This window comes from Cucumis melo, chromosome 9 (assembly GCF_025177605.1).
Source record: "Cucumis melo cultivar AY chromosome 9, USDA_Cmelo_AY_1.0, whole genome shotgun sequence".
Lineage (NCBI taxonomy): Eukaryota > Viridiplantae > Streptophyta > Magnoliopsida > Cucurbitales > Cucurbitaceae > Cucumis > Cucumis melo.
The window spans coordinates 9039831-9067578 of NC_066865.1; the positions used below are offsets into that span (position 1 = coordinate 9039831).

General features: G+C 38.0%; 1 protein-coding gene across 3 annotated transcripts; it reads left to right on the top strand.

Moving 5' to 3' along the window:
• LOC103503347 (anaphase-promoting complex subunit 2) lies at positions 1-26890 on the top strand. Of its 3 annotated transcripts, XM_008467516.3 has the most exons (17): positions 3-269; positions 425-670; positions 773-862; positions 1009-1246; positions 5104-5399; positions 5564-5635; positions 6570-6811; positions 17654-18070; positions 18186-18387; positions 18508-18622; positions 20776-20858; positions 21182-21301; positions 21434-21522; positions 21605-21686; positions 26050-26241; positions 26417-26485; positions 26578-26890. In XM_008467516.3, exons 2-17 carry the CDS (start codon positions 440-442, stop codon positions 26698-26700), a joined length of 2661 nt encoding a protein of 886 aa, XP_008465738.1. In that variant the 5' UTR covers positions 3-269; positions 425-439; the 3' UTR covers positions 26701-26890. The 3 variants fall into 3 exon arrangements, with proteins under 3 accessions (XP_050945980.1, XP_008465738.1, XP_008465737.1); XM_008467515.3 differs by having other exon boundaries at positions 3-670; XM_051090023.1 differs by lacking the exons at positions 26050-26241; positions 26417-26485; positions 26578-26890 and adding an exon at positions 24174-24248 and having other exon boundaries at positions 1-670.
• Positions 26891-27748: the final 858 nt, after the last annotated feature.

Genomic DNA, 27748 nt, shown 5'->3' on the forward strand with positions numbered 1-27748 from the left:
GAGAAATTAAAATGGTAGTCCCGCGCAAAGTTGAAACACATCGGCGCAGCTTCCGATCACAACCCCCTTCCGATCACCACAGAGCCATGCAGTGGAGCTTCCGGTAAGTCGCAGCAGCTATTCCGGCGAATAGACGTTGCAGGAAACGTGAGAAGATCGGAGGTAGAACGAACACTTTCTGCAAACACGACCACGAACGGTGAGGTGGGCTGAAGGATGAACTTAACTGACGGACGGAAATAGATACTTCGACCACAAACACGCCGGAGGTATTTTGTGCTGTTCGCAATGACCTTTCATGTTAACTAAGCCATCGGAAGTGAGGGCAAATCCGGAACGTACCCTTCAAACCCTCTAATTTCCGCTGCTAACAAAAACCCTGTAATGCCAGAGCTCATTTGATTCCATTTCCAACTTCCCACAGCATCTCCAAAGCATTATGGAGGAATCCACCTCTTTCTTCTGTAATTTAGGGGTTCTTGATTCCCTCAGCGACGATGGAGTTCAAGAAATTCTCAATACCTATGCCCAATTCTCTGCTGCTACCCAGGCGCTTCTCAATGGCATTGGACGGCTATCATTGCGATCGGAGTTCGTTGCTCACGTACAATCCCTTTGCAAGCACGGGCTCGAATCTCTTATCCTCAATCACTTCCTTCGATCACTACAGGTCTTTTACTTGTCTCGCTATGGATTTCCTTTTTCTACTTAACGATTGAGCATACCCGTTTATGACATTTATCTTAGCAACAATTGGTGTTTTGGGTCTCAGGAAAATTTCGAGATAAATGGTGCTTCGGAGTTTTGGAGGCATTTTGACGCATACGAGAACATTGCAATTCTGAACACCAGCAACCTACCTGTATGTTGGCACAAAGCTCTCCCACCCATGAACGACTTGTTTGAACTTGTGTTACTTTTTAGTTTGTGGATTAATAATGGCTCAGTGCTTAGTTGAAAAACTAGCTATTTTCATAAATTAGCTAATGTTAACAAACTTAAACACAGCATTCGGAAGAGGAAGTTCGAGAAGTGCTTTGTAAAGCTTTAGAAGAGATCTCCTCGAAAAAGAAATGTCAGGAGGAGTTCTTGTCAATACTGGTTCATGCTTTACAGTCATCTAGATATGATCTAATGGAGAAAGGACGTCAATATGATTCTGAAACTGAAGTAGTTCGTCTCTTTGCAAAGTATCAACTACTTGTTTCCTCAGTTCTTATGGCTACTCTTCCTCGGCATTTTCCTGGTACTATATTTCACTAATTGCTCTTACTCATTACATAGACCATTCTTTATCTTTTGTACTTGATAGAATTTTTTTCCTATTGACAATGTTTTTGAAGATTTATGATGCTTACGCCTTGAGTCTTTGTTGAGTTTCAAATTCCTTACTTGGGTCTGTATTTCTTTGGATCTTTATTTTGTATAGTTGGAGTACCTTCTTTAGAGAGATTCCCACTATTCCAACAAGGATACAAAAAGGGAGCTTCTTCTAGAAGAAGGGACTCCAACTATATGAGATAGCATCGATCAAATAGTTACCACAGGTCTTTAAAATTGTAACCCACAAAGGAATATGGTAACAAGGTGGGGACCAAATTTCCCTAGGATGCTGATAGGTACCGAAAGTAAACTTCTTTTATTATTGATAATTAACTATTACATAGACCTTTCCTTTCACACAAGAGAGAAACCCCAGCACTTCTAACCGAAAGACTAAATGCCTTCCTTCTTATTTAAACACGTATCTTAATAACGGTAAAACAAACTTCCTTCATAACCATCTACTAACCACCAAAAACTACCCAAAATGATCATCCTAACCGTTGGATGATTCTCCCAACTTACTAGTAAGTAGTAACCACCACTTTGCCCTTTCTACCTCTACGAACATAATGATGTAAAGATGGTGGCCTTTCAGTACCCTCCCCTTCTAAAGTCAACTTGTAAGTCTGGAAATTGATGGTGAAAATTGTCAACCGACTCCCAAGTAGCTTCGTGAATTGGCAGATCTTTTTAAGTAATCAACGCCTTCCATGAATTAGTAGCAGGATTGTTTCAAACCATCATGGGTTGACCTAGTGTTAAAAAAAGAGACATATTCTCAATAACTAGCTAAGAGGTAACAAGTTCAATTCATGGTGGCCACCTAGTTAGGAATTAATTTCCTATGAGTTACCTCCACACCCAAATGTTGTAGGGTCAGACACTCATGGATATAAAAAGAAATAATAGTAGGATTCTTCTGCTAACCCTAAACAACTTCGGGAATGGTTAACCATTCAAACAAATTATAAAAGACAAGTTGTGGGTTGTAGAATGTGATGTTGACCAAGCATTTTCCCCAAGCTGAATATAAGTAAGCGTTTGCAACCCATTAATAAGCACCCTTCAACAAATTACTCAAAGGATTGACAATGCTACCATAATTTTGCATAAAACGTCTGTAATATCTAGTGAGTCCCAAAAAAACCACGAACGTCTTTGATGGAAGTAGAAACTTGCCGTTCAAGCATGACTCGATCGACATCCACTCTCTGTCCAGAAATCAAATGCCCCAAATATTCAAATTTCTCTTGAGCAAATTGACGCTTATGATTATGATATAATTCATTATCCCTTAACATCTTCAATATAACTGATAAATGTTGGATATGATCTTCTAATGTTCGAATATGAACTAAAATATCATCAAAGAAAACAAGGATAAATTTATGCAAGAAAGGCCGAAAACTAATTTATTGCTGATGAAGTTATGTGTGGCTCCACAATCAGTTAGGACAATAACTTTTATTCTTGAAATAAGAGTGTGAATCTCCATGGTGCTGGGTGTGGTTAAACCCAACGACGGAATTCAGGGACATTTCGATCACTGGTTCCACTATTGCTTGTGGTAGGATGCCTTAGAATCTTTCTCCCCGTCATCCAAAACTTTGAACTCCTTGTCATTGGTTTGGACTACTAAAATACGTAATTCACGCAAATCTTGAGATTTACACCTATGACCTGCTGTGAACTTCTCATCAATGGAAACATAAATCTTTCTCTCGCTTGGCCTGAAACTCAACATTAGAAAGACGTTTGGGTGGTCCTTCTCATGGAGGGCCGTCATTGGAAATGCCATGTAAAGTGATGGTTCGCATAGGAGATTGGTCGTGAAATGTATTGTCGTCCATCTGTGATGCCACGTGGAAAGTAGAGTTGTCTAGCAAATGTGACCTAAACGAGAAGGAAGTACGAACTCCTGACTTAGCTTGCGTAATTTCACGATTTTCCATTAATTGGGCTATTTTCAATATATTAGAAAGCCTGGTGGATTTGGAAGTATCTCGAAATTAACAAGATTTTGGATCCACTCCATTGAAAATTGGCATTTCCACTTCCTTAAATTTCCTATGATCATGATAGCCATCACCAATATCGAAATGAGCCACCTCTAAAATCGTGATGGAATCCATAGAGGCCGTGGTAGTAATTTTAATTCGCTCATCGGAGTCGTTAGCCATCAAGTAGAAGAAGCCTATAGTGTTCGAGTGTCATCAACATGCTTTTGTTGTTGTTCGGATTGCATCATGAACCTGTCAACACTCCTTGCAAATGTATGAGAGTTTGCATAATGTTGTTGAAATAACATTAAACTCTACAATGTATGACCTTTCTCGTTGAAGGGAGATTAAAAAATAAGTTGGTAAAAAGTCTCATTGTTTCTTTTAGGAAGCACCTACTAATCCAAAACAATTCAACAAGATAATCCATAAGGAATAAGCTCAAGAACATTAAAGGACAAGCTACTCCTATTTTCTTCATTCAATCTGCACATCACACTAGTTAGGACTTAAGAGACAGAATTGTTTGACCACCTTCCTTATTGAACATGAAATGAAACATTTTAGTGAAAAAATTAAAAGAGACTAATCCTCAAAAGATGTGAACTCCATGAGGGAGTGAATAGAAATAAAATCAGAAAAATTACAAGAAAAATATAAAGACATTCCAATTAGACAAATATCATATGAAAAAGAACCAACTATGGATTTGGAGAGAGAGCTTCAAGATGAGGTTTGTAAACATGCAGATTCAAAATAGTTATCCTATGGAAGGTTCTTTCTCTCGTAGATATTTCGATTCTTTCCAACGACAACTTGGAAAAAAGAACTTTGACTGTATTAACCCATAAGAGACTGTCTTTTAGCCAACAGCGGATTATTAGATACCTTTTAAAGTTTTGAGACCGGTTTGAAATTTGGACGCAACTTTGATGGTAGAGGAAAGGTCATGCGACTTCTTTTTTGGGAAGATTTTGCATTCTTGCTTCAGAAAGCATTATATCAAAGTTCAAGACCTCCAAGATTTTTAAGTTGTTCTTGGGGCCGGTTTGTTATTTTTTAATAATCAGTGTGTGTTGTGAGGAAAAAAATAAAGTTCAGTAAGTTGTTAATTAGCTTGTAATCTCTTACTAAGTACTTGCATTGTACTTGATTTCATATCTAGTTGGTAATTTCTGTTTTGTCTCCTTTATTGTACTGGTTTAGTCTCATTTCATTATTTCAATGAGGAGATTTGTTTCCGTTCCAAAAAAAAAAAAAAAAAAAAAACGAGACCAGTTTGACACAAATTTGAAAGTGCAAGGACCGAAATGTAATTTAACCTTAATATGTATGCATGTGCGTGTGTGTATATATTTATATATAAATACAATGGGGGTTTCTTGCTGTAATACACATATTCTTAACAGGGTTCTTATTCCCTTCATTGTAACTTTTCAATGACCAGTGAAATGTTCCCGTTTCCTTTAACATGACTATTACTGCATGCTTACTTGTAAGATGATTATGTCAAGCTTTTGTGTCAAACATTTGATAATTATCTGTGTACCTCTCATATTTCATTCAAGCTCTGAAAGATTTATATGATGTTGGAATAGAAAATCTCTTTAACTGTATCCACTGTTTCCTTGCTTGCATGAGTAACACTTGACTCCTCTATCTTCAACTGCTTCTGCTCTTTAAACTGGGATATGGTCTTTTTCTTTTAAATTTCTTAACTTCATTGAAATTTTGTAATTATATTGTATGTTCTTTAAGTTACAGTTAATGGTTTTAGATTTGCTCCACTGGTATTTCAAGGGAAAGTTGGAAGAGTTGAGTGCTATCATGGCCGGAGAACTAAACGAAGATTATAAGTTTCAATGTAAAGATGATATGGAACTAGATGGAAAAGGTAGAATCTCTAGCAAAAGTGGTCAAAAAGATTTTAATGAGTGCTATCAGTTGGAGAAGTTCTCTAATATCGATAAATTAGTGAAGAGCATTGGGAAGGTTGTTCTCGATCTTAGGAATCTTGGGTTTACATCTATGGCTGAAGATGCTTATGCTTCTGCCATATTCTCTCTCCTAAAGGTGAATGTTCCTCTGCCATATTCTCACAAATGGAATCCATTTCTTTTCTCTCTATGATTTATACCATTTCTTTATTCTTTTTGTCTATGGCACCTATTTTATAAGAGTCTCCATACGTAAAAATTTAACTGGGATTCATTCTAGCTTTCCCATTTCTATGGCAGGCAAAGGTTGATTCTCTTGCTGACGATGATTACAGGAGCTCTGTTTTGGAGCCTATTAAAGAGTGGATAAAGGTAAGATATTACTGATTTGTGTGCTAGCGTGAACTTAGCTCATGATGATTGCTCAATGGTTTATCTACTCCCTGTGTTTTTAGTTTGAGCTGTCAAGTATTTGTTTTTTGTCTTTTTCTTATGAAAACAACTTTCATTAAGAAAAAAAATGAAGAATACAATCTTGCTGCGATCCATACCTTCACGAACGAAATTCTGTGTCAACTGTTCAAGCTCCATACTAACAGAGGAAGGCATAAGAAAAATTGAAATGTAGTAAGTAGAAATATTAGCCAAAACCAAGTTGCTCAAAGCCTTGACCACCTCTTGAAAGGGTAAATCTTTTTCATCGTGCAATTTTATTTTGAAATTTGTTAACTAAAGGCTGCCAAAAAGTAACACGATTGATAACCACCAAGTGGTAATCCAATATAAGGAAAAGGAAAATTTCCACCTTTTGCAATTTAGCCTTTAAGAATAATGAAGAAGCGTGGAATCACCCAGATCTATCCCGATTAAAGCAGATTTCTCCCAATTGGACAAACCTGTTCCAAGAACTAAATTTGAAGATCAAGATTCCAAGTTAGAGATCATTATACACAGCCCAACAAGGCCCATTTCTGATTTGAATTCTTTTGAAAGTTTTTTTGTTGTTTTTTTATTCTTGGTGCTGCGTATTCCTTGTATATACCCGTTTTTTTTTCTTTTTTCCTTACATTTTGTTTGGTCCCTTTGTTATGTTGAATTTAACCGTTCGAATTAGTGAGAGATCCTTCATTTTTTCATTTAACAATCAGAACAATACAGTAGCTCTTTACTTTTGTAAAATGTTTCTTGACTTTGACATCCCTTGCTCGATTCTCATACAATGTTTCATTGCTTTCTTAAGTCGATAAGCTCCTACAGCTTCATCCCTGATGAACGGTTGTTTATTTTGGATGTGTATACTACTCAGGCTGTGCCACTCCATTTTTTGCATTCCCTTCTTGCTTATCTTGGAAATTCTGCTGGTAACAACAGTCCTTTCCATAGTTTAAAATCATCGTTGGCTCCCTGTGCATCCTCATTCAATTCTGGAGTTGATACTCCTGAAGGACTTATTAGGTGGCAGTCTCGACTGGAGTATTTTGCATATGAAACTTTGCAAGACTTAAGGATCGCTAAACTTTTTGAGATAATAGTGGATTATCCCGACAGGTAATGCGATCTACATTTCAACTTAGTTCTGTTGACTTTCCTCTCTTGGGTTTCCCTTTCATTGGATATTTTTGTGACTGACTGGTTGTTGAAGTTTCTCATATCAACTGGGATGGTAATCACTGTAAAGTTATGATTTTGTTAGCAGCCATCTTGAGATCCTAATATGAGCATTTTAATGCTAACTCGACATGTAAAATCGGGTGTATAATGTATTATACTTTTAACCCCTAAGGTCTAGCCAATAGGTTGATTTCATCTCTAGGTTTCAGAATCATGCAATTTAATCCCATAGATTTATTAAATCATTCAAATTGGTGTTTAAATAAAGGTTTCCATTAGATAGTTAATGGAGATGCAGATGCTAAAATGGTCATTTTCAAACCGGATGGTATGACATTTTATAGTAGAAAATGGTGTTGTGGTATTTTTATGACAAAAAGAAGAAGAAAACTCTTCTCCTTCCTTTCCCTCAGTTTAACCCATCCCCTCTTCTCTACCCCTCCCTCCTTTGGCGACCACTTCTGCTCTCATCTCTCACTGTTGTGGTTGCTGGTTGCTCACCATCGTCATTGTTGGAAGCCTCATCAATATCTGGGATGCAAGGAACAACAATTCCTTGCCTGCTCTAAATTTTGGTTCTTCATTTTTCCACATCACCATTTGGGTCAGGACAGCAGGGATGAGGCAGCTGTGAGCTTCGTCATAGAAGGAATTGAAGGAGGGAGAGGTAGGAGAAGATGGGAGGGGGTGTAGAGGGAGGGAGTGGAAGGAGAAGAGTTTTGTTTTGTTTTTCATGAAAAAAATGACATCACCGTTTTTTATTATACAAATGTCATGTCGACAATCTAGTTTAGGGTTGGGAGGGGGCGTAGAGGGAGGGAGTGGAAGGAGAAGAATTTTGTTTTGTTTTTCATGAAAAAAATGACATCACCAATATTTATTATACAAATGTCATGTCGACAATCTAGTTGGTTATCATACAAAGGCATGAATCCTGGGACCAAATTGAATGATTTCCTAAGCTAGGGATAGGATTGCAGAATTTTGAAACCCAAGGACAAAGTCAATTGTTGCCCAAATTTTAGGGACTGGAATGTGATTTAATTACCCTATAAAATAGTATTAAAAGCCATGTTATGATTTTGCTATTCAATTTCAACAGCACAGCAATATAGTTGAAGTGAGCTTAGGCGCTCACTGGCGAGAGGCATGCTGAGTTTCAGCCTCTGTGCCTGGGAAGTGTCCAAGGTGAGTGTCTTCAAAAAGGCGCACCCCTTGGTGCACCTTTTCTCGCCTTTTGTACCATTGCCATAAAACCAGGTGAGCGCCTTTTATCACGGTTGATAAGAACTTTATTAAAATGTGGAAGAGTTGGGAGAAGAAAGATAACAATATGAGGATGATGAACAAGAATGAGCCTGAAAGCTTGAAAAAAAAGATGAAAAGTAAGATGAAGAGAAGAACGTAGAAGAAGAAGAAGAAAAACGGAAGAGAAAGAGGATAAAACAAAGAAGAAAGAGAAAACAAAGAAGATGAAGCATCAAATTCAATTATTAAGAATTAGAAGTGCCAATGAATAAAAAGTTGAAAAATAGGGAGAAGAAAAGTCGGAAACATTACAACTACATGCTGCATGCTTCACGAGTCCATGACAGATGACAATATATCTATTTCATTAGATTTAATGCAACAATATTTTCTTCCATGACCAACAAGTGGCATTTTTTGAATCTTGAGTTTAATTCTTCTTGCTTGTATAACCTGCCTTTTACAAAACTAAAAATTAAAAATTAAAATACTCTTTCGAAAAAACTACTTTATTTTCATTAAAATTCCTACTTTTTCACAATTTTATTTAAATATCAATTAGTTTTCTTTTCTTATTTTCATATATTTGACTTTTATCTATAAAATAGTTATATATAATATTTATTTAGCAGTTTATCATATGTGCCTTGCACTCAGGTGATACTTTTTTATCGCCTCTTGCTTTAAGGCGATTAAGAGACTTGTCTCCTTAGAGTGCACCTTGGGCTTTGAAAATACTGTGACACAGGGACGATGTTGATACTTAAAAACATTAGGGATGGAACTTAAAAATGTATATGCTTCATGGAACCAATGGTGTTGAGGTGAGCGTAGGCGTTCTTCTATAGTGAGGTGAGGTGAGGCTTCAATGCCTTGAAGGTATGCAAGGTGAATGCCTTCATCAGGGCGCTCGCCTTATTGCGCCATTGCCTTAAAAGGAGGCGAGAGCCTATTATTCTAGGTGATTATTCTTGATAAAGTGTTTGTACGTCCTTTATTTTTTAAATTTTAGAAAAAATATAAAATAAGGAAACAATAAAGAGTCCTTCTAAGTTCTATCATCAGAAATAGAAGAGTTGGGAGAAAATAATAATACAAAGTTGAAGAATAAGAAGAGTCTAAAAGCTTTAATAAGAAGAAGAAGAGGAGGAAAAGAGAAGAACAGAGACACTCCGATGAATAATAATAAGTAGAAGAAGAAGAGCCTGACAAGAAGTAGGAGAAGAAGCGTTTGGAAGAATGAGAAGTAGAAGTGACAAAGGAATAAAAAGTAAAGTTTTATGCATTAAGGTTGTGCATGATGCATGCAGTCATGACCCTTGACAGTTGCGATATTTTTCTTCAAGTAAATTTAATTACTAGCTGTATTTTCTTCCATTACTAACAGCTCACATATTTGAAGCTATTTTGTTTAATTTTTAGGTTTGCTGCAATTCCATCTCTGTACCATATTACAAATAAAGCCAATTTTTGTTTCTATCACATCGTTATGTCTCTTCTCGTTTTTTTAAATATTAGATACTTCTATTCAAATTCTTGTGTTTTTAAAATCAAGTTATTTTTTTTTACCTAAAATAGTAATATATAATATTTATTTAGTATTTTATTAAGTGCGCCCCTTCACTCAAGCGACATTTTTTGTCACTTCTCAAGGCGATTAGAAGACTTGATGTCTTAGACTGTGACTTGTGTTGAAACACTCCATGGAATGGGCCAAAAAATAAATTTAGCTTTACTGAAACCTCCAAAAATTTTCAATTGAAGGACTGCTTGTATGAGCTCATATCCTCTCAAGAACTTGGCACAACTAATTTATGTTGGTGTTCAACTGTATGTAAGGAGACATTACTTCTGTTATAGACTTCTGTTATAGAACAAGCCAAGTCTAACCAACTTGATCTAGCAACATGCTTTCATATCATTGAGGCCACGTAGTTCAGGTTTCCTGCCTTAAACAATACGTGACATGACTAAGACAATAGTCATGGCTCACGCTGCTAGTTCAAATGGCTAAAGAAATTTCTAATCTATCAGCTTACTAGTTCAAGTCACAATCTGAACAATTTCAAATGTACATTTGTTCTGTTGACTTGTGATTTTCTGTTGATACTTCAACCCTACTTGATTTCTATAATCATTTTGGTAAACATCACATTGTTAAAGTCAAAGTACTTGTAGGTTTATGTTAGACTTCCTCCTTCCTGTCAATGTATATAATGCACAACACACACCAATACACACAGATACACTCCAACAACACACACACAACAATAATAATAGCAACAAGAATAGATATACTCACATCAAATAGAGTTTATATATATATAGTGGAGAGCATTCAATACAAAATGGGTCCTTCACAAAAATAAAGTTCAGCCAAGTCTGGAGGCTGTTCTCTCCCTTCCAATGAACTAGGAAGTCCACTCAAAACATTCTTCTTTTCATAATCCCAACCCTAGCTACTGTTTCACCATATATCCATCCTCCCCTGCTGCCATGTGCCCCCCCGGGGACCACTGACCAATTCAACTACCCTTTTGTCTACTCTGAAATGTCCTTCCTGCCCATCTTTCTCTTCCTATGATAAACTTGTGTTACCGGAGGCCTAGCAATACCCCCATGGAGAAGAGCCACCTTGTCCTCAAGGTGGAGATCGGGGAACTGATTGACCAAAGTGGCGTAGGATTCCCACGTAGCTTCATGATCCGATTGATCCTTCCAATGGACTAAGTATTCCCAATCCCATTCAGCGTCATTCCATCGAAGTTGGGATACGTGGTCGGGTTCCACCACAAGTTCCATTTGGTCATTAATCACTGAGATATCCGGTTGGATCAAGTGTTTATCTCCTACTGCTCTTTTTAGTTGAGAAACATGGAAGACGGGGTGAATTTTGGCAGTGTCCGGCAGGTCCAATAAATAAGCCACCTCCCCCACGCGCCCCATGACCATGTAAGGGCCAAAATACTTCGGAGATAGCTTATCATAGCGTCGTTTTGCCACTGATTTCTGTCGATATGGTTGTAGCTTCAAGTAGACCCAGTCACCGATATCGAACACCACATCCCTTCGATGGACATCGGCGAATTTCTTCATATGATCCTGGGCATGCTGTAAGTGGCGTTTCAGGGCTGTTAACGTCTCATCTCTAGCTTGTAGCTGCAATTCAACCAAATTATTTGGAGTCGTGCTGCTTTGACCATAGGAAATGATGGGAGGAGGGGCCTGTCCATACACCACGGCATAAGGAGTTGTCTTAATTGAAGCGTGACAATTGGTGTTATACAAATATTCTACCCTGGCCAACTTGTCACTCCAAGATTTCGGCCGATCTTGACACAGGCAGCGGAGGTACAATTCGAGGCATTTATTAACTACCTCAGTTTGGCCATCGGTTTGTGGGTGGTATGCCGTGCTACACTTCAGCTTGGTTCCCTGTAGACGAAACAGCTCCTTCCAAAAGTGACTTATAAATAATTGGTCGCGATCCGATACAATGGACCTAGGGTAACCATGAAGAAGCACGATCTCCTTTGTAAACTCCATCGCTACTGTTTTTGTTGAGAAGGGATGGCGTAAGGCAACAAAGTGAGCATACTTGCTCAACCGATCTACCACCACCAAGATTGAATCATACATACGGGAGCGAGGGAGGCCTTCAATAAAATCCATCGATATGTCTTCCCAAAGACGATTTGGGATTGGCAGAGGCTGCAGCAAGCCGGCGGGTGAGAGAGCTTGGGTCTTATTTTGCTGGCATATCGGGCATTGATCCACATAGACTCGAATGTCATTCTTCATTCCTTCTCAGTACAGTTCCGCGGCTATTCGTTTATAGGTTTGTAGCTGGCCTGAATGTCCCCCTATCAATGAGTCATGAAAAGTGTGGAGAATGGTAGGGAGCAAGCTGGATGTTTTTGATAAGACTAACCTTCCTTTGTAAAACAGTTGACCTTGTCTGACGGAATAGCGTGGACTACTATTGGGATCCGTCAAAACTTTCTCGAAGATTTCCTTCAGCTTTGCATCTTCCTGTACCTCCTTTTCCACCACCTTCACATCTAATATGGAAGGAACCGCAATGACATTCAGCTGAGCCTCGATTGGATTGCGGGATAAGGCATCCGCGACCTTGTTTTCAGGTCCTGCTCGGTAGAAGATCTCAAAGTCAAAACCCATGAGCTTCATCAACCATTTTTGTATGCCCGGAATCAATTCTCGTTGCTCCAAAATGTAGCGTAGTGCTTTCTGATCGGTAAACACCACAAAGTGATGCCCCAATAAATAATGCCTCCATTTCTCCACAACCAAGACGATGGCCATTAACTCCCTCTCATATACGGACTTTTCCTTCGCTGTTTCCGACAATTTCTGACTGAAATAAGCAATTGGTCTTTTATTCTGTGACAGAACTTCCCCCAGTCCAAAACCGGATGCGTCGGTCTCCAACTCGAAGGGTTGTTGAAAATCAGGTAAGGCCAGCACTGGAAGGGTAACCATGGCCGCTTTTAGTTGCTCAAACGCCACTGTGGTTTCTGCCGTCCAATGGAAGTTGTTCTTCTTGGTTAAACGGGTGAGAGGTGCTGCAATGGTGCCGTAATTGGCCACAAAGTGGCGGTAATAGCCAGTCAACCCCAGGAATCCCCTCAGTTCTTTAATATTTCTGGGAATTGGCCACTCCAGCATTGCTCGAATTTTTTCCTTATCAGCTTCCACTCCTTTGGATGATACCCAGTGTCCCAGATATTCAATGCGTTCCTTCCCAAAATGACATTTCTTCCGGTTTGCGAACAAACTATGTTCTCGCAGCAACGTAAACACAACCGAGAGGTGCTCCAAGTGTGATTCCACATCCTTGCTATATACCAGAATATCATCAAAGAATACCAATATAAATTTTCGTAAGTAGGGGCGAAAAACCTGATTCATGAGAGCCTGGAAGGTAGCTGGTGCGTTCGTAAGCCCGAAAGGCATCACCATGAATTCGTAGTGTCCCTCGTGTGTCCGGAAAGCGGTCTTCTTCACATCCTCATCCCGAACTCGGATTTGATGGTAACCCGATTTTAAATCAATCTTGGAGAAGATGCTGGCTCCATGTAGTTCATCAAGCAGCTCATCTATCATGGGAATGGGAAACTTGTCCGGCACTGTCGCCCGGTTTAACGTCCTGTAGTTCACGCAGAACCTCCAACCCCCGTCCTTCTTCTTGACTAGTATCACTGGGCGGAGAAAGGGCTAACGCTTGGGCGTATGATTCCGGTAGCCAGCATTTCATTGACCAGCTTCTCAATCTCATTCTTTTGGACGTGCGGGTATCTGTAGGGGCATACGTTGATCGGGTCGGTGCCATCTTTGAGTTGAATCCGATGATCAATCTGTCTCAGTGGGGGTAACCCGGCCGGGAGTTCGAAAATATCAGCAAATTCTTGTTCAAGTAGTTCAAACTTCGGTTGGAGTTCCTCGACCGTTTCCCCCACGGTCAGCTGCCTGTCGGCCTTTGTCACTCCCATGGCCCGGAAGTCCACCAGATATCCCCTGTCATCCGGTTGCCATTGCTTTATTAGCATCTTGAGGGAGATTTCCATCCGGGTTAGAGACGGGTCCCCTTTTAACACCACTTTAGCATCCCCAACTGCGAATGTCATTGCCAAGTTCCTCAGTCAACCGTCATCGACCCCTGTTTTTGTAGCCATTGCATTACCAAGACCATGTCCAAGTTCCCGAGTTTCAACGATAAAAAGTCTTCCACTACTGTGAGCCCGGGTAGTCCAACGACGACTCCCGTGCACAACCCCTTTCCTTGAACAGCCTTACCAGAGCCCATGATTACTCCATACTATGTCGTTTCCGTAGTGGTTATTTGCATTTCCTCCACCAGCCTCAAGGAAATAAAGTTGTGGGTAGCCCCACAGTCTATCATTACTACCACTTCGCGATCTTATAACTTCTCTCTGAGCTTGAACGTTCCCGGCGCGGTCAATCCTACCACCGAGTTCAAGGACAACTCAACGACCGGTCCTATCTCAACCATGCCTTCCCCGATTTCCTCTTCGCTCATCTCTGTGTCTCCCAAGTCGTCGGCCACCACGCAGAGTCTTAACTCCCTATTCTTGCAGCGGTGTCTTTTGTTGAACGGCTCGTCGCAACGGTAGCACAGGCCTTTCTCTTTTCGCCCCTGCAGTTCAGAGTCTGTCCACCGTCGAAATGACGGTTCTCGTCTGCCTCCCGCGCCAACAGAATGAAATTGACTCGTATTCAAATTTGACGTTTGATTGACCACCTTCTCCGCCAGTGTCACTACTTTTGTCGTTGGGCTTCCATTCGTCTTTGGGCTGGGCCCTAAGTTGGTCTTCATCATTTTTTTTTGATAATGGGCTCGGGTATGGGCCTCCCTTCGACCACTCGGCCTTCTCCTTTGCTAGTTGGGCCGCCTCCATCAAGTCCTCCAAGCCCACGGCCCGCATAGAGAAAACCTCCTTTCGAATTCTGGGGTCCAATCCATTTGTAAAAGTTCCCTCCAAAACTTCTTCCGCCATCTCCGGCAACGGTGCCGATAGTTCCTCAAATTTTTGTAGGTACTCGCTCACTGTGCCTTCTTGTCTGATCGCCAGAAATCTCGCACACGCCGTTCCGAAGTCCCTACACCGGAATCTATTATACATTCTTTCTTTTAGTTCCCTCCATGACCGAAACCGTTTTTTGTTTTCCGCCCATCTAAACCAGCTTAAGCCTCTTCCTTCTAGGCTAACGACAACAATCTTTAGTTTCTCACGTTCGCTCAGAAGATGCATCTGAAAGTAATGTTCCGCCCTGTAGAACCACCCTTCCGGATCTTCACCATTGAACACCGGCATCTCCAGTTTCTTGAACTTGATCCTCTTCTGTCCTCCCCCTGCTTCGCCGCTCAGGGAGGTTTCACCTTCTTCCCCTTCCTCTGGCACTCCTGCTTCGTTCCTTTCCTTTCTTTTTCCAGTGCTTATCCCAGTTAGTTCTGACCCTCCAGTTAATCTCTGGCGATCTTCGTAAATCGCAGAGAGCATGGCGTGCATCTTTTCCAAGTTTTTCTCTAGTAGTGGTAACCTCTGGACTTCTTGCTTAATCGCCTCAATCTCGGCCTTTGAAGCAGTTAGGCGATCCTCTATCATCTTTTGCGTCATCTTCTTCCACCTCCCCAGGTTGTCGACTCGCTCTGATACCAATGTTAGACTTCCTCCTTCCTGTCAACGTATATAATACACAGCACACACCAATACACACAGATACACTCCAACAACACGCACACAACAACAATAATAATAGCAACAAGAATAGATATACTCAGATCAAATAGAGTTTATATATATATAGTGGAGAGCATTCAATACAAAATGGGTCCTTCACAAAAATAAAGTTCAGCCAAGTCTGGAGGCTGATCTCTCCCTTCCAATTAACTAGGAAGTCCACTCAAAACATTCTTCTTTTCATAATCCCAACCCTAGCTACTGTTTCACCATATATCCATCCTCCCCTGCTGCCACGTGCCCCCCGGGGACCACTGACCAATTCAACTACCCTTTTGTCTACTCTGAAATATCCTTCCTGCCCTTCTTTCTCTTCCTATGATAAACTTGTGTTACCGGAGGCCTAGCAGTTTAGGAATTTTTTCTATGTTTTTCTTTGAAACGGAGCCTTTTTATTAATAATAAATAAGACTAATTCTCACTTTTTTCTATGTTGCAAGCAATCAAAACCAAAAGTGATAGTAGTCCCATCAGCCCATTGTATGTGCTTTTAACATTAATACATTCCAAAAGCAGTTTCAATATCTTTCTTTCAGTGGTCCTTGGTTTGAAGCTACAATCTCTAGGCTCATTTTATTGAAGATGGTAAAAGGTTGTAGTTGCATATGTTGGTAGAAGGAATTAACTTGTAGTTGCGTATGTTGGGTTTTTCTTCCTTCAGAATTTTGTGGGCATGCTCTCAAGCATAGACGACTTTCAAGTTTTATGTTAAAGCCATGGTTTGTAAGAGTTCAATGGTCTTTGCAGAATAAGCTTCTTCATTGGATTGCTCGCTTTGATTTAGTACGGGTCAAGCCTCTTTGCATTAGATCTAGATTGATTTTATTTCTCCTGCTTAGTCCTTTTCTTCTCTTATGTACTTAGTTCCAAAAATTTTGGAAATCTTTGCTTTTGGTTTCCTTATTCCTTAAGGATTAATCTCCTGATAATTGTTTCCTTTTTAAAAGAAATATCCTATAATCTTCTTTTTTTTTAATCTTGGTTTTATTTTTCTTGTAGAACAAATACAAGAAAAATAATGAGACAATAAATGAGTTTAGTGCTCGAAGTACATGCTAGAAGACAAAACAAGACTAACAGAAATGAAAAATACTAGAATATGCCGAGAATATAAGGCTAATCTAGAATTAACTAATAGAAGAAAATATAAATGCACACAGTTTAAACTAATATCTTGAATAGAGTAATCAACAAATAGTTTGGAAAGAGAGTTTAGACACGGGCTATCTCATATTGACTTAACTCTGGAAGTGACTTGTCATGATAAGTGTGCTTTTTCCTTCCAAACCAAACTTATGAAAGATTGGCTTTAATCTTTATTTTTAAAGCAATTTATTATCCTTTTTCATGGATTTGATATTCAATTTATTAAAGGGGCATTCCAACACCCCTCTCTTGAAAAAGTTTTATTTTCTTTTGATGGTGTTGAGGAATCAATGGTAAGTCTGAGTAGTGAAGAAGTAGAAGTTCCTATGGAGGATCCAATGCAATCTATTGGAGGATATATTTGCAAAAGTCCATTCTCATACTTTTGCAAGCGAAGATATTGGGTTCACTTAATGTAGAGTCTTTTGCCAACAAAAGCAGAGCTCAACTGATAAACTTATATGTACATGAGGACAAGAGATCTCAAGTTCAAATTTTTCAATTTTCAATTTGTAATCAGGTCAGAGCCTTTTTATGCAAGTTCACGTTCAGAATGTCTTCTCCTTTGATTCTAAACAAATTTGCTTCTTTTGTTAAATTTTGCGGTATTCAGCTGTGGGCAATTCCTTCTAGATTTTCGGAATTACAACTTAATGGTGCTCATCCTGTTCATTTAGATCTAATAGTACTTTTATGAATTGTTCAAGGTGTTTTCCTTAATTGTTCAAGGTGTTTTCCTTATTAGAGGTTCTTCAAGGCCCATTTTCCTTGGGGTTTTGTTTCTATTCCACAAGGGCTTTTTCTAAGGAGTTTTTTGGTCTTTTGCGGTACACTGGTTTGATGTTTCTTTGTTTTGTTTGGTTCATCTCTTAGATTCTTATGGTGCTCTCTCTCTCTAAGATTTTTGTGTTTCTTAGTTGAAAGTTATCATCTTTTTTACTTGTATTCTTCATTAATTAAGCTTCTCTTATATTTGTTTTATAATTGGAGGCCTTGTTTCTCTCTTTTTTTTTTTAAAAATACTTGTTCCCGTTTCAAAAAAAAAAAAAAAGAACTTTTTACTATTAGTGTTTTTTTAAATTCAGTCTATTTACTTTAATTTCAGCTCTCCGGCAATTGAAGACTTAAAACAATGTCTTGAATACACTGGGCAACATTCTAAGCTTGTTGAATCTTTCATCTCGGCACTACGATATCGTCTACTTACTGCTGGAGCATCAACGAATGATATATTGCATCAATATGTTTCCACTATTAAAGCACTTCGCACAATTGACTCAGCGGGTGTTTTTCTTGAAGCAGTGGGTGAGCCAATAAGAGAATACTTGAGGGGAAGAAAAGATACCATCAAATGTATTGTGACTATGCTTACTGATGGAACTGGTGGTAATTCAAATGTATCCGGAAATACTGGTGATAGCCTTCTTGAAGAATTAAATAGGGATGAAGAAGGTCAAGAAAATGTAGGTATAGATGATGATTTTCACGCTGATGACAAGCAAGCTTGGATTAACGCTTCAAGGTAGGTGTATACGTAGGGTGTTGCAGGATGAACCATTTGTTGAACACCCTAAGCTGACAGTAATCATTCTTCATTGTTATCATTTTAAATGGAGTAATGGGTCTTGGATTTTCAGATGGGAGCCTGACCCTGTAGAAGCTGATCCTTTGAAGGGTGGGAGGACTAGAAGGAAGGTTGACATACTTGGGATGCTAGTTAGCATAATTGGTTCGAAAGACCAACTAGTTAATGAGTATCGTGTCATGCTAGCAGAAAAACTTCTAAATAAGTCTGATTATGACATTGACTCAGAGATACGGACGCTAGAACTACTTAAGGTGTGCATTTTTTACCCTTCTTAACCACAACTAGCATATCACAAGAATAAGAAATTGGAAACTTTTCTGTGTTTTCATGTGTTCAAATTGTTTGTTTTATTATACCCTTGTCATTTTCAGATTCATTTTGGAGAAAGTAGCATGCAGAAGTGTGAAATTATGCTCAATGATCTAATTGATTCCAAGAGGACCAACTCTAATATTAAAGCAACAATAAACCTGCCATCTCAAACTGGTATGTCAAAGAAAAAACCTATGTTTTCTTTTTGAAATGACTCCCATCTGCCTATCTTACCTTAGTTATGTTGTAAGAAACAGGGGACGAGAGAGATTTTGAGCAATTGGGTTGGGTAAATTGGCATTTTAGGTGCTCCAGCCTCTAGTAGGAAATTTATTTTATTTAATAATTACTTACAACCTGAGAGGGTGAGTATGGTTAAATGAGGGTGGGAGATGAGATTGATATTAGATGTTCGAGAAAAAGGAGCTCCCAAGCTCTACTCGGTGAGGAAATGAAGATGATTTAGCAGGAGGGAATCATAATTAGAAAAAGTTTAGGAGAGAATTTCGGAAAGAGTTATGAGTTTTATAGATCTCAAGAACTTTGATATAAACTAAATGAATCAACAAAAAACTTAGTATTTCTCTTTAAAACCTCCTAAAAGATGGCAAAAAAAAAAAAAAAAAAAAAAATCCAAATAAAATTTAAGCTTTCTTCCTACGAGAGAGATTCCACAAAATTGTTACAAGTAGAGTGTTTGGGTCAAGTTGACTACTTGTAAGTTTAGCGAGAGAGAGAGACTTAGGTAGAGACAACTATTGCTACATATGGTCCCTTATTAGATTCTCTGTTTCTCAATGGGTTTTTATTTCTAGACTCTTATGTAATTATTCACTATGTAATTCTCTTGACTGGAGCCTTCCCTTTATTCGCTTATTCTTTTGTATTCTCCTGTTACCGTGTATTTGGTCATTTTTTCTCAAAGAAAGTAAAGATTTTTCTTTACCAAAAGAAAAAGAAGATATGTTGATGCAGCTGATGGGGATAAAAACTTCAAAACAAGGGAGTGGATAGAGATGAAAACATCAGATACAATGAAGGTGTGGGAGATTAGAATGATAAGCAAGGTATTGTGATGGAGGCATGAGACACTGAGATTTGAGAGAGTGATCTAGAGACAAAAAATTAGAATAGGGCATCAAGAGTGAGCATGGACTGGGTCTGGTTATGTTGAAAGTCTGGACAGCTTATTGAGGGGGTGTTTCATTGGTTTCAGCTGAGCTGAACAAGGACATGAATATCCGGGCTACTGGGTGTATATTGGATAGTTCAGTTAGCTTGATTTTTAAATTTAGCTCATGCACCATTAAATTTAAATTAATTGAATCAATAGGGTTTAAATGAATGTATTGTCTTTGAGTGGATTTGATTAGCTTGTTATTTTCTGTTTGGGTTTGTTTTTAGGTTTCCATCATATTTACGTTGTCCGAGTATAGTCTTTGTTTAAGTTATAGCTTGTATTTTATCTTAGTTCTTTTTGCTCCTTGTATAGTACTCTTGTACTTTAAGCTTTAAGTCTCATTATCATTGATAAAGAGGCTTGTTTCCATTTAAAGAAAAGGTTTAAATGGCAAAAGATAAAACTTTCGATCACTAATTCAAATCAATCGAATCGATAGGTTCTTGCACCCCAAAACTTTGTTTGAAATATGGAAACTTCCCATCTTCCATTAATTAAGGTAATTGAAATTTGAAATCGTAGTTGTAAAAGTATCCTCTTTAAATGGTTTGATAAAACATTGGACTTTGATTATGAGATATGAATGATCTAATTAAGTAGAAGAAACATGATATTATTGCTTTGAAGTGAGGAAACCGATGAAGAACTCTTCTAAATAATCCAGAAGGTTAGCTGATACTATTTCCATCTCATTTTTCCTCCTTCCTGCCCATTTGCTCACTGTAACTGAATATGGAGATATCCCGGGAATGGTAGAATTTTTCAAACTTGAGAGCCCAAAGTTTGTTGCCCCCCGTTTCACACCACCACCTGCAGATTTAGCATAGGCCCAGAGGGCTCGAGCCCCCCTCAACTTTATTGTCTTTATATAATATATAAAGAAAACTATTTAATTTTTAACATTTATAGTTAGCTTAGTGGTTACTCTGACTATTGCTCCCCTTCCAATCTAGGTTCAAATCTTACCTATATAGTTTATTTTCCATATTTTTCTTTTAGCCCCCTGTCAATATATTTTCTAGATGCACCACTTCACACAATACTTAATCCCATCTTATTATTTAGCACTCTTGCTACTACCTGAAGCATCATGTTATGCTTTAAGAGTACTTTCTAAAACCTTTTTGATATATGGATGTTCATCTAGCTGTTGATCTCAAGGAGAGCGTTATTTCAATGAATGACCTTGATGCGACTATCATATCTTCAAATTTCTGGCCTCCAATTCAGGTGAGAAAATATTTTCTTGTAAAAGATGTGGTATTTATGTAGAACTTACCCACTTTGTTGCTCAATTTTGAATTATGGTGCATTAGTTGTCTTAGCAATACAACGTCTCATATAAGTGTTTATATATAATGTACAATCCTCCTTATAATTCAGCATGTTTTTTTTTTCTTGATATTCTGTGGGCATTGGAAGGGGATTTCTACTCAGAAGTGGACTGTTCTGGGGGAAAAACAGTACTCTTTATTTGTCAGCAATTGTTCTTGGAAATAGATCGCAGATGCTTTAATTTTTTTTGTAAACCTTCTAACGAAAGAAAATTTTAGGATGAGAACATAAACCTACCTGCATCGGTGGATCATCTGCTTACAGATTATGCTCAGAGATTTAATGAAATTAAGACGCCTCGTAAGCTACAGTGGAAGAAAAATCTTGGTACAGTAAAGGTCAGTTAATAGACATCATTGTATACTATTAATATGAATGTGCAACTGCAGACTGTTTCTGTGCTCGGAATTGAAACTCAGGACAATTCTTTTCTTTTCAACGTAAATGCTTTTATGGTTCATCTGTTTTAGTTGGAGTTGCAATTTGAAGATAGAGAATTGCAGTTCTCTGTAGCTCCTGTACATGCAGTGATTATAATGCAATTTCAGCATAAAAAAAGGTAGGAATCTTTTAACTTAGCACAACTAGTAGCTTGTTAGTGTATTACACTAACTATACCTGGTTTTATGTGAACTTTACAGTTGGAGTGCTAGGAGTCTTGCAGCTGCCGTTGGTGTGCCAGTAGATGTTCTTTCTCGGCGGATAAACTTCTGGGTTAACAAGGTATTTTGAGATTCTTTGCTACAAGAAATGCCTTTTCATGTATTCGTGAAAGTTACATAAAGGAAAATTTCAAGAAAGCAGAAGTTAATAAATAAGCCATTCCCTTAACTAAGGGAGCGTACAAAAATCCAGCCCATTTAGTATTAATTGCGAAGGGCTGAAGTCACTGCTTACTGAAATCAGACAGGAACCAGAAAAAAAAAAGGAAGTTACACACCCCTATCCTAATTTTTTCATTTCATTGAACACTGTTACTTTTCAAACAAAGCCTCCGATTATATTCTTTTACTGGGAAAACCAAGCTTTCATCAAGAGAATTGACTTTAATCAAAAGGGCTGACAAAAAAAGAAAAAGAAAAAAACCTAGAAATGGAGCCACATACAAATGAGACCTAACAATTTGATTTCAGGGAACCATCGTCTCTTACCTTGACCTTGAGGAGTGAACTCTTTTCTGATGATCTATGTAACTTCTTTATGTTCTGTTAATATGATATGAAAGAAAGCTTGCCCTAGGAAAATACAAACACTTCAGCGTATTCAAGTTAGCTTTAGAACTCAAGGACATAGTTGTATAACCTATAGAACAGATCCTGTTCAAGGTCATGTATTCGAGATAGCTAATATTCATTCCTTTTAAAAAACTCTCTAACATTTAATTCTCTTATTCCCATCGTTCTCTCCATCCTTACGTGGTCTCCTCTCATCACGTATCATTGAGCAACCAACACTTGCTGCACCTCCCTCTTCCAACTAGGATCTTTTATTCCTAGCTCTGATACCTTCTGGTTTGAATGGAATAGAATATTTTGTATTCCAATGATTTAAGTATGAGATACATAGCCTTCTCATATAGGAGAAAGACTCGATACATGGAAGAAAAGAATCATGCTGAGAATAAAATAAAATCATCAGTTAATTTACAGCCAACAAATCCCTTGTTTTTATAATTCTGTTTTTAGATTGCCTACCAAACGTGCTATTAGAAATCCATCGCTGAAACTAAGGTTGGATAAATAGCTTCTCCAATAAGAATTTCAGCTCACATAGTCACATTGATCTGTTTCCACTATAAATTTTTGCCCCAACCAATATGCTGGTCGATGTTGGATGGCTAAAACAACTGCCATTCATTCACATTCGTAGATGGATTTCAATTGAGCTTGAGGGGACCAGTATGGCTATAGTAAGCTGTAAGTTGCAGTTATTGTGGTAAAACAACCCTCATGCCTGTTTCTGAAGCATATGCTTTCACTGTGATAGTTTGGCTGGAAACAAAAAGAGCAAGAACTGAAAATGTAACCATGGCATTTTCAATTCTTGAACATCTTTGTTGCCTGATCCATTAATGTGAAGCCCGCATTCTGGAATAGAGGTTGTAAAAAAGGAAGTGAAGTATTAGTACTACGCGTTTTATGGTGAGGGGAGTTTAAAGTGACGAAGTATAATAATGATGCGTTGTAAGAAAGGAGCATGTGTTCTAGCTAAGCGACGTGAGGAAGGAAAGTACGTGAAATAAGGCTAGGCAATGTGCTAAGTCAAGAGAACGCAAGAAGGGAAGTTTAGTAAGCGTTTTGAGCTAGGCGAGGAGAGGGTGGTTCACTAATTCAGATTAGTCAGCTTCTTACATGTTGGGTTAGAGTTAAGCATGATTATAGAATATATTAAACCTACATGTGTAAGGCACTAAGTAGGAGTTGACAAGCTAAGATGAGATTAAAGATGACTAATTCAGTTTGGGATTAGTATAAATAGGCCTTGAGAATTCAAAGATGATCGAAAGTTTAGGTGTTGAAGCTCTATCAAAAGAAAGATCAAGTGAGAAGTGGAAAGAGGGAAGGTCGAGCGATAAGAAGGGAATATAAAAGTGTTTTAAGCTTTGTGAGTGATCCTTCCAAAGAAAGAAAGGAGATATCTAAAGCTTATCTTTCAAGTCATGTTAATGTTATGCTATATATATTATAATGCATGTTATAAAATTGTTTATTTTATAAGAAAAGCACGACTCTTCGAAAGTATGTTTCCGAGCTACAGTGTTCAAGTTAAAGTATTTCATTTTATGTTGCTTGTATGAAATGCTTGTATGCAAGTAAACCATTAGCTTTTTTGCTATAATAAGCTAGCTATTATGTGCAATTAAAAGTCAAGGCAACTATACGTTGAGAGGTCCGCATGGCGATGGCAAGGTGCTGGATGCGTTGAGAGGTCCGCATTTGAGCTGAATGCCTGAGAAACTGGAATTGAACCTGTAAACCTCCAAGGGATGTTGATGATGATACGAGTCACAGTAGTCTTGGGAATTGTTTAATGTCCTGACGAAAGGAATAAGTAGAGGCTAATGTGGTGTTTAATGTTTTACCGCATGATGTGGCGTTGTGAAATTTGATCTTGCAAAATGAATTATAAACATGTACTTCGTATTCCCCAAAGGTTTTCCTAAAACACTCACTAAGCATTAGGCTTATGTTTTAAGTTTCCCTTCCCTAGGTAAGCGAAGCGAGGAGGCTGCATTGCAAAAGCGAGCTGCTGCGTTGTGCCAGGAGCTAAGAGCTGGGCAAGGTGTTGGAGTTTAAGTTTAGCAGCTTTAAATTTTAAAGTATTTGCCTTGTAATTGTACCAAGTTTGTTAAGGAATCAATAAAGATGTTCAAGTTTTTAAGTGTGATGTTCTTGTATCGCAAAGCAAAGTCTCTTAAAGTCTTAAGAGTAAGCGTTTTGGCGATAAGTTTAAGCTTGTGAAAAGTTTAAGCTAAGTTTAAGTTTAAGTCCTGGCGTTCTGGTGTCTTGTTAGAGACGTTGGAGCTGCTCTAGTTGAGTTCGCACCCGAAAATGCGAGGGAAGGACGTGTTTCGGGTGGGGGCATGACAATTCATATGGCTCTATCTTAAGCAATTGAGTGAATGATGCTATGATGTTTCCATAATTTTTGAGGAAATGGTGTAGTACCCAATCAATCCCAAGAATCCTTGTAGCTCTCCAATGCTTTTAGGAATTGGCCATTCCATCATAGCCAACTTTTTTAGAATTTGTCTCCACCCCTCTAGATATCCATTGACCCAAATACTCAATTCGAGTCTGAACAAAGTGGCATTCCCAGCATTGCTGTACAACTTGTTCATCAACCCATGCTGAATATGATCATTATAGTCTGTAAAACTTCCCATTATGCATACTTATAAAAGGAGGGGGAAAAAAAGGAAGGAGAGCATAAATGTCGACATGAAAGAATAAGTTTATTGGAGGGGGGGGGGGGGGGGTGGGGGGGCGAAGAATATGTTGCTGGCTGGTGGGGACCATGAAGAGTGAGGGGTTTGAGAGAGGTTTTGTGAGTTCTGTTAGAGAGGGAATATTTTGGAGTGAGCAGAGAGGCCCTAGGGAGAGAATTTCCAGCCCTCTTGAAAGTGTGCTAGTTTGCTATTGTTTTTCTTTACCTTTGTATTGAGTGATACAATATTAATTTTGCCTTCATTTACTAGTTTAAGCTTTTGGGTCATTCAACATTTTAAGATGGTCGGAGTAGGTGGTCCAAGGAGGTCTATGTTCAAACCCTTACATTGTTATTTCTTTCCCAATTAAAATTGATTTCCACTTGTGATGCCTTCTTCGTATTTCTAGCCTACAAATGAGGTGGAGTGTTAAGTGATATAATATTAAATTTGCCTTCACTAATTAGCTTAAGCTTTTGGGTCAATCAACAATTTATGATCTTGCTACAGTCTAGTGGTTCTCTCTGGCTAACTCTCAGCCCATTGTCTTTCTTATCCCTCCTATTTATTGTAATATAACCGGACTGGAGGCATCAAACATTAATCCTTTACTTCCATCCAAACAAAGCACTTAAAGAGGGGCTGCAAAGGGAAAACCATCAGCGAACATCAAATTCTAATCTTTAGTCCCATATAGAGTCAATGAAGGGCTAAGTTTTCTGGTTGAGTTATCCCTGAGATTCGTTATTTGAACTCCACAAATTCCTGGCATCACTTAGGTTATAAGATAAGTATTTGATTGAGAACTTTCCCGAATAATATAAAGTCCATTTTCTTTCATCCTTAAACAATTCATTTGCCAGCAATGTCAATAAGTCATTAAACTCACCAGATCCGACATTTGTCAAAAGTTCTGACCACTGCATTGAGATGAGCTGTCCAGCCAAGCATCTTATGAGCTGCTAATCTGACGAGAGAACCAATATTTCGCCAAGAGCCGCCCTTCTTTTCATCTCTTCCCATTCTCTAAATGCTACGTAGTAGGTTAATTGCTGTAATACTGGATTGATGGATTGGATTCTGTATTGCACAGAAAGAGACGCGCATGTATAACTTTCTCAGTTTGCAAGACTAACTTTGTCATGCTGTTCACTGTAGGGAATTCTCTCAGAGTCCCGCACTGCTGATTCCACTGACCATGTATATGTCCTCGTAGAGAGTATGATTGACACAAGTAAAAATGTTTCAAATAACGGCAATAACGAGGACCTCATGGTTGGCGAGGATGAGGGAGAGGGATCTGTTGCTTCTGTTGAGGACCAAATACGTAAAGAAATGACCGTCTACGAGGTAAGTTATCTAGTGACATATTGTATCATATATTGGCCTATTTGATTCAGGTAGCTCCTTTCTGATGGAGTCTTGACAAATTTATTCATTCTATTCCATACAAATAAGCATCCTGATCTTGAAGCAGTTTCCTCTCTCAAATGCTGTTCTTTTTGTTTGGTCCTTCCCTTAATAGAAATTCATCTTGGGGATGCTCACAAATTTTGGAAGTATGGCTTTAGATCGAATTCATAATACTCTGAAGGTAAGAATTGTTGTAGCATGATGTGCATAATGGACAGATTTGTTGTGGAGAATGTAGAAGGCTAAAAAAAAATTAAATCATTTGTTGTGCAGATGTTTTGTGTAGCAGATCCTTCTTATGACAAGTCAATCCAACAACTACAAAGTTTTTTATCTGGACTTGTTTCTGAAGAGAAATTAGAACTCAGAGATGGGATGTACTTGTTAAAGAAATAAGCTTCTCCCCGAATCAATTTCCACAACCATTACGTCAGGGGAAATGTCTCTGCCTCATTATAAATTATTTGTAAGAGTAAAACCTTTAACTTGTGATTTCCATCCTGTTTATATATTTTTGTTTCTGTTATGTGTATAATAATTAATTCCTACCTACTACTATTATTATTATTGCTATTATTATTTTCAATTAATGTTCGAAAAGTTGTAGTTTTCCCATATAAATAAAAAATTTCTATCAAAATTTTCTATAAAAATTTTCTATCAATATAGTAGTCCTATGACATTGAATAAATAAGTGGTGATCTGTCATCAGTATTTTCTTTTATGAACTGGCTTCATTTAGCACTTTATATTTAACATCCTATTAAAGAAAAATAAATTAGGTTTGAGTATTGAATGTCACATGAATCCTAGTCAAACAAGATGAGGCTTCATAGGAGAGTCACTGAATAATTCAACCTTTATTATGATTTAGTTGAAGTGAAAGATATCATATTAGTTGATAAATAAAGGCTTTACCATGTCGACAAGGATTGCATGATCAATGTTATGAACTCAATTAAGTTTGTGCTTCACCTCATTCTAGATTTATAGACTTTCTTGATGGGATGAAACCCATATGATATGAATAGATCTGCAAGAGACTTTCATGTGTAGTTAAGAAGATGTAGATATTCAAAATATGACTCATAGAGGGTGAAACCTATTAAGACTATAGTTCAAATTAGACTATAGCTCTATTTTTATACTCACTGCCATAATGAAATATTTTTTTAGCATTTTTCATTGTTGCATATGCGGCATGTAAAATGAATGCTTAGATTCTTTTATGCCAAGAATTTAAGGAATGCACAAACAAAGGAGTTCAACTTTCAAAGATCCAATGCAAAGACTTTGCAAGAATGCGTGATTGTTCAATTGAGAAATGAATTAGACAATTAGATTTTTGAATGGAAGGTTTCGTTAGAGTTATCATAGTCTGTGACTTTAAACAACTATTAATAATCTTGTGTTAACAAGAGAATGATGAATTAATAAAAGCACT